Raw genomic sequence first — 17938 nt, forward strand, 5'->3', positions numbered from 1 at the left:
GATTTCCCAAAATGCATGATGAATCGCTCGGTGAGATGTATCATTGTTTGATAAACAGTGCCGCAGCTTTTTGCTTGGATGATTCCCTCCACCTGCGAGTGTTGTCGCCGTCATTGCCATATCGACTGGGTACATCTTCTCGATTTGACCTTTGCTTTCATTAATTGTGCTATATGCCAGACGTTCCGGAATTGTGACTCGACCTTCAAAAGTGTCAAATGGAAAGAAAAAAACAAGTGAAGGCCGAGCACCGTTTACCTAAGAAGATGTAGCGTTCCCTTGGCGCGTCCTACAAGACCATGTATGCTTGGGGGACACCGTCATTCGAGCAAAACCGCTAAGCCTATTCCCTTCATGTAAAAGGGTCGACGCATCCAGCATAGAAAACACGGTGCCCCGCCGCCCGCGATCCCGCGAAGCGTACTAATTTCTGACAGACGTGACGGCGCATGATTCACAAACTCCGAACCCTTCTCGATCCACCGCCAGCCGTCACTATTCGACTGACAACGCTGTTCAATCGTCTGTGTAAAACGACCGAACCTGACTTAGCTGTAAATATGGCACCACTCAGGCAAGCTCGCATACCAGCGTTCTACCGTATCTTCTTCACTTGGATCGACCCCGCCATCAGCATCCCTTCGATATGGGCGCATTTCACAGCCCCAGACACCATCCTGGACGCTTACATCCCCAAGTCCATGTCAGTACGCAATCCGGAACATGACATGCTCTTTTTCCACCTCGCTGGAAGCTTCATGACCATCGCTGTGATGAGCGCAGTTCTCCTGCGTTACACGAGTGATCTAGGCGTTTGGAGGATTGTTCAGTCCGGTATCATCCTCTATGACTTCGAGCTTCTGTACTCGCTCTGGCACTTCATGGGGAAGCAGGGACGTCTGGACCCCACCATTTGGAGGCTAGAGGACTGGGGTAATTGGGCCATCGTCGGCACGGTCATTCTTGTGAGACTGGCTTTTCTCTCTGGGGCTGGGCTCAAGAAAACGAACACGAAGGGGAAGCGATCCTGAGCCTTTTTCAGGTATACCTCAAGAAATTTATCGGAGGCTTGCTGAATAGGTATCTCTTCCCTTGGTATTTTGTGGAAGGGATGGATTTTAAGTGTTTGAGTTGCGCTTCAGAGTCTCAGATATGACTCCCAGGTCCGGGCAGGTGCGTGGCAGTCTCTTAATACAAAGTTCTTGTCAAGGGTCATATGACACCCTAGCTAAATGCATGATGGATGGACGAGCATGCCCAAGTGGCCAATTGCTGAGAATACAGTAGCGACGTAACAGACAAAGCTGACAATGATATTGTGCAACAATCAGCCGAGCTTGATCTTTTCTAAGTTCCTTTACTTTAATCATGTTGGATGCAGTGATGGAGGTACCTGTCTGCTCTTTATATGAGGTAAAACCTGCAGAATGAGAACCGTGGCTTCAGGAGTACCGGAACACGAGACTGCAACAATGTCAATAGTAAACTACTATGCGCATGTTCTCACCCCAAGCATCGAGTGTCGTCTCAATTTGCGCTCCTGTGTGTTTCACACTGTCTTCATCTAAGACTCAATACGGCCAGTCGACAATAAATCCGTCCTACGCTGTACTTTATTCAAACGAGACTCTTCGTAAGCTCTCACTAGTGCTAGTGCTGGTTCTGCAGTGTCAGCATGGTCTAGCAGATGAATTCGCCTACTCCCTCTCCTATGGTCTTCCTGTAATACCAGTACAAAGGTCCTTCCTTTACCAACAGTCTCTTCGCAATATTCTCGTCTCTTCTCATCTATCAAAATTGTTGATCGGGTCCGAGCTCTGAGGCAAATGGGAGAGAAATGCTTACGTTTTTTCTAACGATAATTACGGCTCAGCATAGTGAATTCTGGGTTGCAATTGTTTCGCATAGCATCGATCTTTCCCTTGAATTGCAAGGCTTCCAATGCGTGATTGATGAATTATTTTGAAGTCTATGTCGCCACTTCTGTCTATATCTCGTTGTGCGGCCAGGCCTGTCACGCTCAGGCGTATCGATCACGTCCTTGAGATGCCTGAAGCTCGATTGGAGGGCTGTGTGCGGCCATCTCGCTCCTCTGGTCGTGGCTATCCATCTCCGCTACCTGTTGATAGCCGTTTGGTAGCTCCCACGGTTTGAATTCGGTACTGGTTAGCTCTGCCGTCTGCCCAGGCACGGGCACGCCACCCCTGTAGGGAGGACTTTGGGGACCGTCTGGCCCTTGTGCCGCGGCTCTTCTCCGCTTTCCTATTATATATGCTGCCACGATACATGAGATGAAGATAATACACCCGACAGCCACGCCGACGCCGATACCTGCGCTAGCGCCGACGCTGAGACCGCTGCCAGAACTTGTATTGCTGTTTGATCCGGAGCTTGAAGTGGCACTTGCTATACTAGACGTGCTGGTACCGCTCACAGTCCCGCTCTGCTCAGTGCTGCTCGTCGAGCCGGTGGATGTAGAAGTCGTGGTGCTCCATTCAGGATCTCCTTCTGATCGCCGAACCACAGGACCATATGCTTCTACATATGCCCCGGACGCTTCAACAAAGAAAGTTGTCGTTTCCGAGGTGGTGTTGACAGATTCCGGTGAGTCGGATGCCGATGTAAATTTGTAGTAATTCACTGAGACGTATGTGTCGCTAGCGTAGGTTGACGCGCACGCGAAAGGATCGGTGGCACGATCTATTCCCGTCCGACAGGTAAACCCGCTTCACGTGGAATTAGCATCATCTTTTAACCACGTTCGAAGCTACTCTTTTGCCCTTCGAATGATCTTTTTGAGTCCGTATCGGGAATCACTAACGTTGGACAGCACGTTGCCTGGGTGCTACTTGTGCCTACACCCGCCTCACACGCGTAATAATATCCTGAAGGGCATATTCCAGGCGAATAATAGTATTTTTGAAATGGCGTGAAACTCGGCGGCACACATTGCGTCGTGTCTGGCTGACCGTACTGGATCCACTGATTATCGTTATTAGCAGCCAAATACGTAGATTGGCAATCCGCGCCGGTAGCGGTGAATGTCGTTGTTAGGGGACCAAGATTCGTCATATCGAAGTGTATTGCAAGGGAGATACGTCGACACGAGTGTGATTCTCGACTGAATGAGGACCCGGAGGTGGATGAAAGAATATGTACGGGTAAACAGGGCCCGTCACAGGGTTACACCGAGCATTCAGCTCCCCAATTTTCCATGCAGGGTTGTCATTCCTTATGGGTCCGAAGGGCGCTGGCAGCCCTATGAGACTTCGTCAATGTCTCTGCCTGGGACGGGTAGCGAAATGATCCCTGGTTTCAGATGGAGCCGCAACCTTGGGCCTCTCAACCGGCCAGCCAGCCAGAGTCTTTCGATGTTATGATCTTCTGCTGGCGCCCGTCAAGTGTGGCACAATTTCTGTTTTCAGGGGGTCCGCAAAATCGCGTCTTCACATTTTGTGGCGCATTACCAGCAGTAGAGGAGACCACAGATAGAAGTAAAGAAGGTGTGGAGGTTCAAAAAATACACTCGTCTTCTGTTGTATTGAAAATCATTGATGTAGTGCGGAATCCATCGTATCATAATCAAATCCCTCTAAGCCCCATGGCCTTTCATAGTCAGATCGTTTCCTGCCGGGCAACATGGAGCCCTGCCCGGGATCAGTAGGAGGGACATTTCAGCTGCAGAATCCACGATAGAAGGAGATACTCACATGTACACAGGAACCTCTTCTATTCGTATCCTTGAGCATAGCCACCCAGATTCTGAGCTGTAGTACGTGTCCGGATTACTTGCCTATTCTCTTTGCAGTCTGCGCCACAACGAAGTATGCATTCATGTTATCAAGGCACACCTGATTGTGTTTATCATGTGCCAAAATAGAAGGGCGCTTCACCGAATGAGTAACGAAGAACTGACCGAACTCCGAGCTTCAAGACATTTGAGAATATGTATTCAATGAGACATCTCTTCGTTTGCCTTGATGCCTAGTGTCAAGAACGAGAAGACCGAGTTCAGCGGTCGGTTGACTTTTTCCACAGTCAGCCCCGCATCTGCTCTTTTGAACAGCGCCGTCCAATCTACGAGACTTCTATCACCACCTCCATACAGCGTGAACATGAGCATATCCTGCGTTCTCAGCTGCTTTTCAATATAGTTGAAAAACTCGTCGGCCGGTTCAGGCAGCACGCGCTCGCAGACCAAGAGCTTGGTACCATGTCTCTCCATTTCCGGCAATAAATGCCTCAAGATTTTGACACAGTCCTCGTCTTGCCAGTCGTGTAAGACTCGGCTGAGCAGATACGCCTTCGGTGCCACCTGTAGAGATGGCTGAGGCTGGAAGAAATCATGCGACTGGAACTTGACTCGATCGTGTGCCGCGTACTGGTCGATTAATGCTTGAGCAGGCTCTGCATTGGTCGATAAGTCCTGAACGATGAATTCGATGCCGGGCAGTTGCCTCATCAGACTGATCTCAACATGTCCGTTGCCTCCGCCCACGTCGACAACCGTGCACGGCCCGAGAGACTCCCAACCAGAGCCGTGAATATATGGGCTCAAAGAAGGCCCCATCGAAGCAGACAATTTAGATCTCATCCCCGCGCTGAATAGCTTCATACCCTGACCCTCCGGATAATCATCCTCCAACATCTGCCACATGTTCCGCTGGCGAGGATCAGCAAGCTGAACAGGGATGTGGACAGAATCCGCACTGGATAATTTCATGGCCTCGGGGATCTTGTGTGCTCCTCTCGCAAACAACGGGGATAATCTCAGCTTGATGTAAGGTGAGAAGTCCAACAACGCCGAGGAAAGGTTTGTGTGCGCGACAAACCCCTCTCGGGGCTCCTGGAACATGTCAAGCAAGAACGCGAACCGGAGCTGCCGGCGCAAGAGCGACTCATTGACTCCCAGCTTGGCTGTCAGCTCTCCCACGCCAATGTCTGCGTCCAAAGGCACCGCTTGAGGCACGCCGAGGGCTTCGAGTGTCCGCATAACCTCGAGCTTGCATACCTCTGGTCCGGTGAGAGCGCTCATGGCATCTATCGGGCCAAGTGCGAGGTTCAGCATTGCTTGACTAGCATCGATTAGTAAGTGACCTTGTCCTGAGGATTCCTGGCTCATCAGTTGCATCGTGCCAGTCCTTGCGGCCTCCAACTTTGAGGGAGAGTTGCTGCAGGCCGTGATCATCAAGTTGCTGCTGAAGTTGTGTGGCGGCTTGGAGAATGATGTTTGCTTGCTCGACAAGTGAAGGGGAAGGCAAAGTAGTCAGTTCTTGTCCGCAAGATCGTCCACGCTCTAGAGGTGAGAAGCGGCCACGATTATCAGAAATGTAAGAAAACGAACAGGTCTCCCCTTCAGCTCATGTCAGCCACGGAGACGAGACAGAATCGAGTTGTTGCAGTCATCTGCAACCAACTCCCGCGCTCGGCACAACATACATTAATACAAAGTTTATTACCGGCATATAGAAGTGTGGTATTTTTGCACAGATTGCAGTCTTTCTCCAAACTTGACTCATATGTAAGTGACCGTGTTTCCTTTACTGAGGGATGTCTGGGATACTGCCTCCCTGCCGTTCGAATGCTAAATCTTGCTAGGCGGCCGAAGGCTCAGCATCCGGCAGACTGACTATCCACTCAACAGCCTTGACAACCTGGTCTTCAAAAGATACGTATTTCTTTCCCAGCAGCTCCTCCTGTGTCCTCCCACTGTCAGAATTGATCGGTAAAGACTGCACCTTGCCCCGTCCTGCAAAGCTCAAGTGCTTTGCAATCTCGGGCGTCCTTCGCTTTAGGATGTCCTCAACATCCTCGATCCGCAGCCCGGCGGGCGAGTCAACCGCCATGATCCAGATCTGCAGGTTCGTGCCGGACGGCAGCGGCACAGTGAGCGCCCTGACATGGCCGAGCGCCACGTCGTCGACCCAGACGAACTCGGTGCGGTAGGGCGATGGCTGCTCCGCGGGGAGCCCTATGACGGGGTTGACGGCGGCGCGCAGGTCGGCCATGACCCACCCAAGCGTCAGGTTGGCCGTGGCCATCGCCTCGGTCTTGTTCGTGACGAACAGGCCCGGGCCTAGGACCCACCCCGGACACAGGATGACGATCTGGAAATGTGAGTCGCGGTGCGCGGCCGCGTAGTCCCTGACCAGGTTAGCGCTCGCGAGCTTGGAATCGAAGTAACGATGCATTGGCGGGGTGGTGGCGTCGTCTGGCCGCTCGGCTGGTGTGGGATAGTGTGTCTCTGCAGACATGAGCGGGACGGTGGCGCCGGGTTGGTTATCGGGATGCTCCGGCAACCTTTGCTCTGGCTGCATGAGTGAGGCGACAGAGCCAGTGATCACCACTCTTTTCACCAGCGGCTCGCTTTCGGCAGCTTTGATGATGGCTTGAGTGCCTTCCAGCGCGGGTGTGCGCAGGTCCATTGGGCGAGGGGGGATCGGGGGAAGAGGTGAAGCCACATGTACAATATGGTGACACCCCTTAACAACTTCGAGGTAGGCATCCGACTTCGTGATGTCAGGGATAACGCTCCATTGGATCCGGTCGGAGAATCGTTTGATGAGGGGGTGAGCAGATGTCTTGTCGATGGCTTCTTGCCTGCGGACAACTGCGCGCACATCATATCCGGCTTCGCAAAGGGCTACAAGCACCGCGCTTCCCACGAACCCATTACCGCCTGTGAGAAGAACAAGTTCCGATGGTGCCATATTGGTCTTCTATCTTCTTGTGCCTGTTGTTTGTAGCCAGCTGGAGTTGGTGTATGGGAAATGTGACAGTAGGTCAACGGGAAGAAAAGGGTGAGACTGAAGACATGTGCCGCATGCGCTTTATAGGTAGCTAGGCTAGTGCGATACTGGGATTATTTAGACTTTGTCCAAGAATGGACATGCCCAACAGTTTTGATGCAACAAGCTGATGGTGGAGTGGTGAGAAGGATTGGACTTTGTCCAGGGCTGACATTGCTAGCAATCCTTGCATAAGCGAATAACGAGCGATGGAACGTTAGTGAAGATAGTACGGCGTACACATTGTGCCTACTCACCTCCCTGGACGATTTCAATCTCATAGAGAGCTTGTCGGTGTGATTCGCTGTGTTCGCAACATGAATGAACACTAGTTAGACTCCAGCTTACAAATCGACAGCTCACCGACTGCGAATTAGCTAGCTCACCTGTTCCGTAATCAAGAACCAAGCTCCGCATAGGTAGGAGGTTACGAGCGGCCGCTTTTCTCGGCACCTCGGACGTATTAGTATTCAATATTGCCCAAGTTGGGAAAGTGTATCATTATAACTCTGTGCTGGGGTGAAAGATGCATACACAGATACTAAGCAGATGTACGGCATGTGACGATGACTTCTCCCGTCGCCGTAACAGTAGATATGTGTCTCCTTCCCACTTCTACATCAGGATCCAATGATTTTGGTAAAAGAAATACCTTAAGTAGTACGAGGCATTTGCTGTCAGAGAATCAGGTGGTCAACCCTGAACACGGATCCTTAAACTGCTGGACTGGTATGATCTCCATCAACGGCTCACTTGAATCAGGAGTCATCGTCTCCAGATTTATCGCCGGCATCGATATTGTATTTGAGTACGACTCGGCTGTGAAAGCAGCTGAGATCCTGTGCGCAAGATTTGTATGATTTGAACATGAACATGCTGCAATGTCTAGATTTGATGCCCAAGAACCCCATTCTATTCGCGCAATGAAAGCCAACCATGTCTGCACGCCTCCAGTCATCAGATCGGAAAACAATCGGATATTGCAGCTGACGTGTCTGCCGGGAAAGCTAGTAGTCTGATTACAGAGTCAGCCCCGGAAAAGAGGATTTATAATAAGAAATACGGCAGTTGCCGTTAGAAACAGGAGACTAGAGCATGACAGCACGACCTACTTCTTGCCTGCGTCTGTCGCACAGCAACAAAAGAGAAGGGCGAGGGGCCAGCAGATGATTGCGAGAAAGACAGCCATGACGAAGCCAATCGTAGGCCCTGCAGCGCACATAGAAAGATCAGCATCGCGCGTATCCGGACTTGGTCCGTCTGACATGGAGGGCATGCTCACCGATGAATTTAAAGTGGCATGCGTTGTTTACTCCCGGCCCGCATTGAATGCAAACCACTGGCAAGGGCAAGCAATCCATTGCACTTGATGCTGAGATCTCTACGGCGTGCTACGATGCTCAATGGTGATGAAGTGTCGTGAGAGAAGACTCGAAATTAATGGAAAGCCGAGAGTTGACAAACTTCAGGTGACGTCAAACCAGTCGTGGCATGAGGACCGAGCAGCCCGGATGAAGATCTTCAGCCAAGCAGACCCCACTGCCAATTGGCAGGTTCAGGTTCCGAGTTATCCATAGGGTTAGGACAGATTGCCCCCTTTTTAGGTTGGCGTGGGATGTCTACCGCACATGGACTTAATGTCGAGGACAAAGACATCGCTGCTGAGGTCCAGCCGATAACAAGAAGAGCGGGGGAGGGGCATCAAGAAGGGAAAAGAGATGGTCACTCGCGAATCTGGGACTCAAACGCGTGCCTGATACTGAAATTCCTCATTATGCAGATCTGTCCTACGATACAGCACCATGCAATGCCTGACATGCCTTTGACCATGCTTACGAGTAAATGTACGATTCCTCTGTCTCGACAAATACTAGCTTGCCAGGCTCGTATATGAAGCGCAATCTTATTGACACGATGTTGACAAGTATATATAGATTCAATATCAGGGTTCAGCATCAGCATGGGCCGGCTCAGCTAATATCATGCCCCTCCTTGCCCCGAGGCTTCGCGAGCGGAACACCATTGCAAAAGTCAGTCCACCTCTGGTGTGAGATTTCCCATTATCATCTGAACATGACCCAAGATCAAGAACATCGCATATACTGGCCGGATGGTTGCTTATTTGCTGTAATGACTACTGGTCCTTTTCTTCTGCAACTTCCTCCTCTCTCTGCTTCGCTGAGATTCGAAGGACGACCGGACGCTGGCGGCTGCACTGGCAGGTCCTTCTGTGGCTTGCTGCTCGGGAAGGCCAAAGGTGCCGGCCGGGAGGACCTCGAAATTTGAGTTTACTTTTCGCGTGCTTGTGTTGATATATCTACAGATGATGTTTCTGTCAGCTTCCACCCGCTCAGAATGCGAAGGCATGCCAATACTCACGAATCACTGGGCCCGAATGTAGGACTAGGCTGCGTAGTGGATGGAGCACCATGGTTCTGCTGTTGCTGTTGCTGTTGGTCCTGGCTGGAGGACTGCGGCCGAGGCTGGATATACGCGGCGCTCCGGCTGCTATTCGGAGGGTATCGTAGCGCAGTTGAGGGCGCTGACTGTGCAGCATCCTGCTGCTCATGGATGGTGCTTCTGTCCTCAGATGATGACTGCCGCACATGGTTTTGCGGGGAACGACGAGAGCGCCTGCGGCCAAATGTGTCGTCTTCTTCGGGTGCTTCGCGGTCCGCACTGGAGAAGACCGGATGGTGCTCGAGTGGGGGCGGCCGCGACCTGGGTGCGAACTCTTTGAGCTCCTCAATACTAGTCACGAAGGAGTCCACGGACGAGACGCTCGAAGCATGCGATGTTTGGCGGCGTGGTTCGTGGCTTCGAGGGACGGTGGATGATTGGCGTGTTGGCTGGATCACAACGACATCCCTTGGTTTAGTGTTTTCTGCGTCCGCTAGGCTCCGACCCGTTTCGCTCACAAGGCTCGACCTTCGCTGTGGGATCGAACGATGACTCGGCAGAGGTGCCACGGGAGCTATCGGTGTGGCATCCTCCGGGTAGAATCTTTGAGGCTTTCTCGCCTGGGAATTGATGCGGAACTCTCTGACTTCTTGTCCGCCAAGCTGATGCCTCCTCTGCTGCTCGTTCCGCGCCTCCATCGAAGTCATTTTCTTGAGGCTCCTCTGTATCCGGCCAAGAGGTCCTCTTTGTGTAGAAACGCCAGTCTTGTCTTCCGGCGTGAGACTTCTGGCCTGCTCATCGTCAACAAGATTAACAGGAAGCCGATTATTTCGTGCGGAACCACTCAACCGGATTTCACCCTCCCGTACTTGCAGGTTCTCAAGCTTCTTCCCTGTCTGTGCCGAAGGCTTGATGATCTCCCTCCTAGAAATCCTTCCCGCCCGAATAGACCCCCTCCCAGACCACCTGCCAGGATTTGCATCATCCAGGTCTGGCATCGGGGTCTTGACCTTCCTCTTCGAGCTCCACTTCCTATCCGGCGGCCTCGTCGCCATGGACGCCATTCTTGCAATCCACACACCCTCCACCTCGACACCGGTCTCGATAGCCTTGACACCGAACGGGATCTCGCCCTCCAGCCGGGACCTGCGGTTGGCTGAGAGCCCGGACCTGCGCATCTGCGCCATACGCACCTGCTTCTCGGCGTCGAGCTCTTCGATCTTTTTCATTTGGCGGTTTGTCCACCACAGCTTCGCCAGGCCGATGAAGAACACGGCGACGATGCCCATGGCCAGGACAAAGGTCATCTGCTGCCATAGCTCCCACGAAACGAAGAATGTACCGTTTGCCATGTTATGATATCTGGGACCATGCCCGGAGTCGCGGGGGCCAGAGTTCAGAAGTGCGGTATCTGGGAAGCACAACCACGTGGGAGTGTGTCACGGCACCTTGTCCGGGAACTGACGGCGGGGAGTCGACGGGGTTTTGTCGTCCAAGGAAACTCATGGGATATAATATCCTGGAACACCCGTTTGCATCGTAATGAGACAATTGAACATGCAAGCTGTCGTGCTCCCAGTGCCTGCAGATACGAGGAGCGAATGAGAAGGGGGAAAGCTTGGCCTAACCAACGCAGGCTGCTCTGTGAGGTACAGGAAAAGGAAAGAAAGGAGATGTATCTTAAATTGAGGGCGGTCGGAGCAAACGGCACACTCGAAAAAAGACCATGCAGCTGCAGAAGCAGCCCTGAGCTGGCGTGTGAGACAATGACGCGGATACGTACATGAGGGCGGGAACCGTGGAAAGGGAAAGTGATTGCAGGGGAAGGGCGCCCATCGCCCACGGCTTGACCTTCGTTGGGGGCGATGGACGCCTGTTTTGCGCATGTTGCGCTGCTGTCATTCGCTTTGGCTCTATCGTAGTGAAGTTGCATTCTTGATTGCATCGTCTCGTCTAGGGTCACCTGCCAGATCGGAGCTGCTGGGCTAGCGTGGGACCGCGATCAATGTTTGGATCGCCGGCCAATCAAGATGAGACGAGCTGGAGAAAGAAGCAAGTGGTGATGTGCTGACAGCTCGGGTTTCGGCAGTGCTCTTTGCGAATGTAACCCTGCCTTCACAGCCCTGGGTGGATGATCCCCTCTCAGCATTTTCATGGTTACATGTACGGTATTTTGTTGGCTGAACCATCGTCCCCTCTCTGCTGGTTGCATACCTAGAACACACAAATGGGCCATATCCTGTCCCTTTCGGGACCAACAACCTGTCCAATGTCCAATTTCATCCAGAAATGTGCCAGCGGATCCAATAATTCAAACGATCCTTCTATCCTGTTCCATGCAATGCAGCTGGGCTCATATGCCTACGAGCCCCGGGTATCTTTTCTATTTGCTCCAGGCTTGGAGCATTCGTCGCGGTGATAACCACCAAAAGCAGCCATAATGACCCACAATTCACGACTTCAGCATCTGGCTGGCTGATGGATCCTCACCATCAATTCAAGCGTGTTCTCGGGCTGTTGGTGAGTGTGCGGTAGCTGCGGCGTCGCTTTCACGGAGCCTAACCATCGACGAACGCTTCGTTTCGGGCCTGTTGATGATTCTTGTCTGGATGGTTTGCAATCAGGCGCTGGAGAATTGGACAGTCAGCTAACAGATTCCTATGCGATTTCATCCGTCCGAAGATATGCAGCAATCGGTTGAATACATACCACCAAGTTTCGCAGCAAACATGCGATCGTCACCTTGCCCACGGAGGGAACATAGATGGATGCCTTCTCCTTGACAGCTGGGCCGTCGAAGTTGCGGAAGGACGAGAAGTTGATGCACACGGTACCGTCCCGAATCAGGTCGATCGGCAGCTTGTAGCTCTCAACAGGCACGCCTCCGATGACCACATCGCTGATGGGAAGGACGTTCTTCAAGTCCCAGCCCTGCTTGTCCTCGACCTGGTGGCGGTGGCTCTTGATGCCCTGACCGCGGGTGAACAACTGCACGCCGGTGATGTCCACCGAGTACACCTGTGCGCCATCATTTGCGAGCAGCGCGGCGAGTGGTCGCCCGTTGACCTCTGATCGGTTAATCACAGTGATGGTCTTCCCGTACAGCCTGTTGCCCTCTGCCAGGATCGGGTTGTAGATGTGCAGGTGCTCTAGGATCTTGAGGACAGCGAGCGGCGTGCAGGGGAGGATGGACTTCTTCAGGTTTGTCGGGGGGTCGAGGTACCGCACATTGTGGTACATGTTACTCAGGTGCTTGAAGCAAAGTCCTTCCACGTCCTTCTCAAGCGCCACTGTCTCTTTGATGTAATTGTCCTTGGCAACATTGTCGGGCCATATCGGGTAATAGACCAGGATGCCGTTGACCTTGTCATCCTCATTGGCGGCGCGGACTTCTTGCTCCAGAGCTTCCTTATCGATGCGTCGTAAGTCGAAGGTGAAACCGCTGTTGTGGTTGTCGAGTCAGCTGTGTAACCCCTGATAGACCGCCACCCGGTCATCCCGCCGGAGTTGAGTCCAGTCTCGGAGGACAGGGCACTCAGGAGCTACACTCACTTTTCCTCACAGGTCTTTTGTGAGTACTCTGCATACTTCACTGCCGCGTCATCATCGTTGGCCAGGAAAGCCACCAGCCGGGGCTTCCCATTGCCAATAGACGCAAGAGTCTCTTGGACCTCTTGAAGCAGTCTCTTTGCTATGGTGTCTGCAAGAATGACCTTGCAGGTCTTTGGTGGTGCTGCCATGCTCTGGGGACAGGAGTGAGTCAGCAGCTGGGAGCAACAAAGGGTGGCTGTCGATGTCATCGTGAGGTGTTTTGAGGGTGGGATGGCCACGGCCATGGCTGAGGGGGAGAGGTGCGATTCATATATGGATTGATATGGTATGACACAGGCCATTCTGGGTACAGGGCAATAGACTTGCCTCCACCAGGTGTTGAATTTGAGACGGATGAAGTGGATTCACTTACACAACCCAGCGCGGGATGCGGGAGACGAGGCCTGGGTATTATAGTCGCTTAGAGAGCAGCGCAATGGTCGGGACCCTCGGGGACTTGGTCGCTGGCTGACCACCTCTGGTGTGAGGGTGATAGACTGGTTGTCTAGTTCAGGGGGAGGCGCGTATGTAGTCTGCAAGCTGACCACACCAGAACAATCGAAGACGATTTGGAAGAAGATCCGTGCCTTGAGCCATGCTGGCGCCAGAAAATCCACGAAGCCAAAATCTGCACCACGAGTTCTGCACTGACTGGACCCTAGAGGGGCTGGCCCCTTATCGACGTTCCGATAACAGGAGTCATAGCAGAAATTGCAGGCCCTGAGCACTGCCCCTCTTACTGGAAGAAGTATAGCGGCGGCTGAGTAGCGCACTCGACAAGGGTCTCGTCATCGGGAGCTGCTCACCGCCTGCGATATTGGACCTCGTCCGCCCCCAGAGGGTGCTCCAGAAAGTCGCCATCCCACTTCCCCAGCCGGCAGTATTTTCCGCGTCGGCCGAACAGCTTAACGAATGCAACCTTGACGACCGCATCGACCGCTTCCCTTTGCTGTTGGCCGTTGACCGTGGACCGTATCTCTGCTCCCAAGCAGCTTTCTCATCGCGCACGGTCATCCGACGCATCCTTTCTGAGCAGCTCAAGCAGAGCGACAAGAGGAGATCCACCATGTCGACCTACCTTGAGGAGCTCGCGGTGCGCTTCGTAGAGCGCGATGGCCTCTCGCTAGAGGACCAGCAGAAGATCGCTGGTGATGCAGCCGATTGTGAGTCCAAGCACACGCACGCGAAGACCCCAATTACAATCACTGTTGTCCGTAATTGAGAATTAACTATTATGAAAGATGTTCTGGACCCGGCAAAGCATGGCTACCCACAGGACCAAACAGTTCTCACCCTGGTCAAGTCAATACATCGCTGGATTGCCTCCGGAGACGGCGATCAGCCCTTAGAATTTGCAGAGAGGAACAGAGAGAAGAATGCGAGAGGTGATTTCAGCCCTCCTGTCTGAGTCTAATCACTTCTTCGCGTCACACGTACTAACACGCCCGCAGGTCTGAAATACTTGGCCATGACATTGACTGCCCTGCCCAGGGACTTCTTACAGTCAACCCACAGTAAGCACGCTCTGCCATGAGCTTTTGAGTACAAGAAATAGTCGCTGAGGATTTGATACAGTCAAAATGCTCTCGAACTTCTTTAGCTCCATATTCCAACAGCAGGACCCGGCTGGTCTTTCAGCCGCGACGGATGCTTTGCTTGTCCTCATTACAATGAGCAACTTTCCACCCTCGTCTGCGGACGATATTCTGGCAAATATCGGAAAGATGGACCCCGAGAATTACACGAAACAGCTCGCGAAGACCCGACTGCAGGTTCTTCAAATCATCAAAAGCCTGCTTCTCAACGACAAGAGCGCGCGGGTTCTCCAGAAACGTTATGAAGGTAGCGCCTTCTTGTTGCCCATTTTGTCGCTCGCCAAAAGGGAGAGGGATCCGGTCAATCTGTTAGATTGGTTCCAGACATTAGAGACAGTTTTGAAGAACAACAAAATTTCCGCGGAAGTCTCGCTCGCCGCGTTCGAGTCATTCTCACCATTCTTCCCCATTTCCATCCGCAAGTCCACTGTTGGTGGAACCGAAGTCACAGAAGACGAGCTGAAAGACGCCCTGAGATCTTGTTTTGCGGCAAATGGGCTTTTGGCACAACATACGTTTTCGTTCTTGTTGGAAAAGCTCGATGACGGCGGGAGTCTGACTGCATCGGCCAAGGTGAGCCCCCTAATACTCCAGATGTTGCTATTGCGTTCTTATTCTGCTGTGGACTCTTAGTGTCTTCAAACTTGAGAGCATAAGGACTGACAGGAACAGCTCGATATCCTACGGACTATCAAAGCCTGCGTGGTTGGCTACGAGCCCGTGGACACCAGTCTCATCCCTTATGTTACGAAAATGTGGTCTTCTCTCAAATACGAGGTCCGAAACGGAGAGGTACCGGAGGCAATCCAAGAGACACTGTCTATTTTTGAAGCTCTGCCGTGCCGGCTCGCCAAGTCCGAGAGTGCTGAAGAAGCCCTGACGGAATTCCTGTCGCAGACCTGGAAAGACACTGCTGAAGACCTGGAGAATCCGACGTACACTGAGCAAGCTGGTTCCATTCTGATTAGTATCGCAGGTGGCAGTGTTCTCGCATTTTGCCGCACAAATCCTCGTCTCCTTGAAGCTGTGAGGCAGAATATCAGCCAGCCGAAGTCACCAGCTCATACCAAGAATCTCCTTGTGCTCCTCAACAATCTCGTTCGCACTCATCGGCACCTGACGGCCAAGATAACCGAGTGGTCCGAGGATGATAAACAGACTTTCCGTACCGACGGTTTTGAGATCCCGGCAACGGTGATCAACGACATTTATTTCAAGCTTTTCCGAGAAAACACTGTCGATAGTCCCAGCAAAGATCAAGCGGAAATCGCCAAGGAAGCAATCAAAGGCCTCTCGCTGGTAGTCGAAGTGCGGCAAGTTAAGTCGAACTGGACGACGACCGCAGCGTACGAGCAAGACACGTTGAAGGAGATCTGCGCAGCGCTGTCTTACCGCGCTACGAATTCTTTCAACGTCCCGCCTACAGCCTCGGCCGAGCTGCATGATATTGACGTGGCCGCTGTTGTGGCCCTTAAAACTGCAGTCAAGGCCTTTCCTGAGGGTTATGCCAAGGCCCTTTCCAACCTCGTGAGCGAGGTTGAGAAGAGAAACTGGAAAGACACGTCGGCAGAGCGAACTTTCGACGATTTACATGGAGTGTGTCAGCGAGTGGCTTTCATTGGCTGCGCTGACGTACCGGACGTCAAGAACCCAATCGTCAACTTTGCATCGTTCGCAGGCACGATGCTTAACATTTTGAGTGTGCTGTTCAATGCCGAGGCGAACATTAAGTTCTGTGCCGTCGTTGCTGATGCCCTCGCCACGGGCATGGCGTACTTTATCAAGGCGATTGAGGAAAATGGTCTGAAGCAGACTGACGAGAGTGTGGATTCTTGGGAGCTCACCAACCTCGAGCAGATGGTCCATGCTGAAATACCGGACTTCCCGAAGCTGCGCTCCAAACAAGTCAATCTTTATGACCCCATACCGTCAACACAGTCCATCAGGGCTGCTAAACATTCTACCTTCTCGAGCTTCCTCCTCGTGGGTGTCTATGTCGTGTCTGAGCTCTATCAGCACGCCACCGCGGTGACGATGTCCGCAGACAACAACATACCAATACTCCTTCTCAGCGACGCACTTCGTTCAGCTGACAACATTGATGAAGATACTCCGCGTGGAAGTGACCGCCTTGCCGCATATGTTGGTGAGTTGGGACGGGCTGCTTGCCTGGTTCTCCGAGAGCTCAGCTCTGCTGCGCAGATATCACTGGACCTGGACAATAGAATTGCCGGTTGCTTCAATAATGGACTGCGCTGGTCGAGCTCCACAACACCTTTGGCATTACACGGCGATGCGGAAATTTATGTACTGTGTTGCGGTATCGCTCGAGCGATGCACCCCTCGACCGTGACAATGTTGGTAAGTGGCAACTTCACCCCCTCCATTCTGGACATGACGCAAAGTTTCCTAACAATCCATCCCTGCCAGACAGAGTTTAATTTCAACAACCTTCTTATTTCCAATCTTGATCTTCGTACAGAAACCAGCTCCCGGACAGAGGCCATTCAGGATTACATTGCCTTCCTACTTGCCAACAAGTTTCATCGTCGAGCTGACGAACCAGGCCGCGATACACAAGTGCCAAACCAGGTCACCTGGTCTATGGCGCTTCAGAGAATCGAAGAGGGCCTCAAGAACCCTGAATTCCTTGAATTGAGAGAGGTCTGTCGCTTCGCAGCCATCCTAGCGGGAGCCTTCGCCCGACGGGACCGTCCCGCCGCCGCACTCGCCTCGACTGTGAGCCACGCAGCAGCCAAGGGCGGCGCGGAGACGGGGCCGTATATCGCGCGCATCCTGTCACAGCTCTTCTCGTCCTCGAAGAAGGGTCTCCTCGATCCTGCCAATCACACGATCCAAAGGCCGCTGTACCTGCAGTGGACCTACCAGCAGTGCGTCCAGCCGATCCTGGGGCTCGCGTACCCGTTGTCCCGTGAAGACACTAGCGTCGTGTACTCGATATATGTCCTCCACGCCGTCAAGCACCTGAGCCTGGGACACTACGCCGACGACGCGCCGAACGTCGTCCGTATCGTCCTCGCTGCCATGCAGAAGGCCACCAACAGCTACGACATCGAGGCTGCATGCGGCATCGCCCTCCAGGTCCTCTCCGGCGACCCCGCCCTATTCCGCTCGCACGTCGCGTCGCTCGTCAAGGCGGCTAAGAATGTCTACGGCCGTGCCTTGCCTGTCCCGGTTATATATGACTTGGCGCCGGTCACGGCGCAGGATGAGGGTGAGTGGCCTGCTGAGAAGAAGGAGTTCGCGCAGCGTGGCCGATTCAAGTACGCGGGCGACAGAGAGAAGATCCGTAGGATGGCGTTGAGGACCCTCGAGGTGCTCCCGGCGCAGCTTGACGAGAACGACCTGCGGGCGTATGCAGATGAGGTGCGGGTGCACTTGTCTGTCGCGCTGGGTGATAGAGTGAGGGATGTCCGTCGCGCGTCTGAGGCTGCGCAGTCCGCTTGGGCTAAGATTTCAACTTGAGCTAGACTAAATTGGCTCGTTGATCTTTTGATACAAATGTGTTGGTCTAGAATTTCGACTTGAGACAGCAGAGGGACT

General features: G+C 52.9%; 7 protein-coding genes across 7 annotated transcripts; 2 read left to right on the forward strand and 5 right to left on the reverse strand.

The window, feature by feature from the left end:
• Positions 1-560: 560 nt before the first annotated feature.
• Positions 561-1031, forward strand: J7T55_010687 (uncharacterized protein; the record flags this gene model as incomplete). Its single annotated transcript, XM_053130781.1, has 1 exon — positions 561-1031. The coding sequence occupies one exon, from the start codon at positions 561-563 to the stop codon at positions 1029-1031; it is 471 nt and encodes a 156-aa protein (XP_052990968.1).
• A 989-nt stretch (positions 1032-2020) lies between these two features.
• Positions 2021-3072, reverse strand: J7T55_010688 (uncharacterized protein; the record flags this gene model as incomplete). Its single annotated transcript, XM_053130782.1, has 2 exons — positions 2021-2726; positions 2975-3072. The coding sequence occupies 2 exons, from the start codon at positions 3070-3072 to the stop codon at positions 2021-2023; spliced, it is 804 nt and encodes a 267-aa protein (XP_052990969.1).
• Positions 3073-3952: 880 nt separating this feature from the next.
• Positions 3953-5188, reverse strand: J7T55_010689 (uncharacterized protein; the record flags this gene model as incomplete). Its single annotated transcript, XM_053130783.1, has 1 exon — positions 3953-5188. The coding sequence occupies one exon, from the start codon at positions 5186-5188 to the stop codon at positions 3953-3955; it is 1236 nt and encodes a 411-aa protein (XP_052990970.1).
• A 406-nt stretch (positions 5189-5594) lies between these two features.
• J7T55_010690 (uncharacterized protein) lies at positions 5595-6710 on the reverse strand (the record flags this gene model as incomplete). Its single annotated transcript, XM_053130784.1, has 1 exon — positions 5595-6710. One exon carries the CDS (start codon positions 6708-6710, stop codon positions 5595-5597), a length of 1116 nt encoding a protein of 371 aa, XP_052990971.1.
• A 2196-nt stretch (positions 6711-8906) lies between these two features.
• On the reverse strand, positions 8907-10540 carry J7T55_010691 (uncharacterized protein; the record flags this gene model as incomplete). The annotated part of the gene is made up of 2 exons (XM_053130786.1): positions 8907-9105; positions 9168-10540. The coding sequence occupies 2 exons, from the start codon at positions 10538-10540 to the stop codon at positions 8907-8909; spliced, it is 1572 nt and encodes a 523-aa protein (XP_052990972.1).
• A 1206-nt stretch (positions 10541-11746) lies between these two features.
• Positions 11747-12988, reverse strand: J7T55_010692 (uncharacterized protein; the record flags this gene model as incomplete). The annotated part of the gene is made up of 3 exons (XM_053130787.1): positions 11747-11815; positions 11898-12630; positions 12741-12988. 3 exons carry the CDS (start codon positions 12986-12988, stop codon positions 11747-11749), a joined length of 1050 nt encoding a protein of 349 aa, XP_052990973.1.
• Positions 12989-13596: 608 nt separating this feature from the next.
• Positions 13597-17860, forward strand: J7T55_010693 (uncharacterized protein; the record flags this gene model as incomplete). The annotated part of the gene is made up of 6 exons (XM_053130788.1): positions 13597-13942; positions 14066-14164; positions 14231-14293; positions 14355-14947; positions 15047-16735; positions 16805-17860. The coding sequence occupies 6 exons, from the start codon at positions 13597-13599 to the stop codon at positions 17858-17860; spliced, it is 3846 nt and encodes a 1281-aa protein (XP_052990974.1).
• Positions 17861-17938: the final 78 nt, after the last annotated feature.

Source organism: Diaporthe amygdali, assembly GCF_026229845.1.
Source record: "Diaporthe amygdali strain CAA958 chromosome Unknown NODE_24_length_778219_cov_64_757418, whole genome shotgun sequence".
Classification (NCBI taxonomy): domain Eukaryota; kingdom Fungi; phylum Ascomycota; class Sordariomycetes; order Diaporthales; family Diaporthaceae; genus Diaporthe; species Diaporthe amygdali.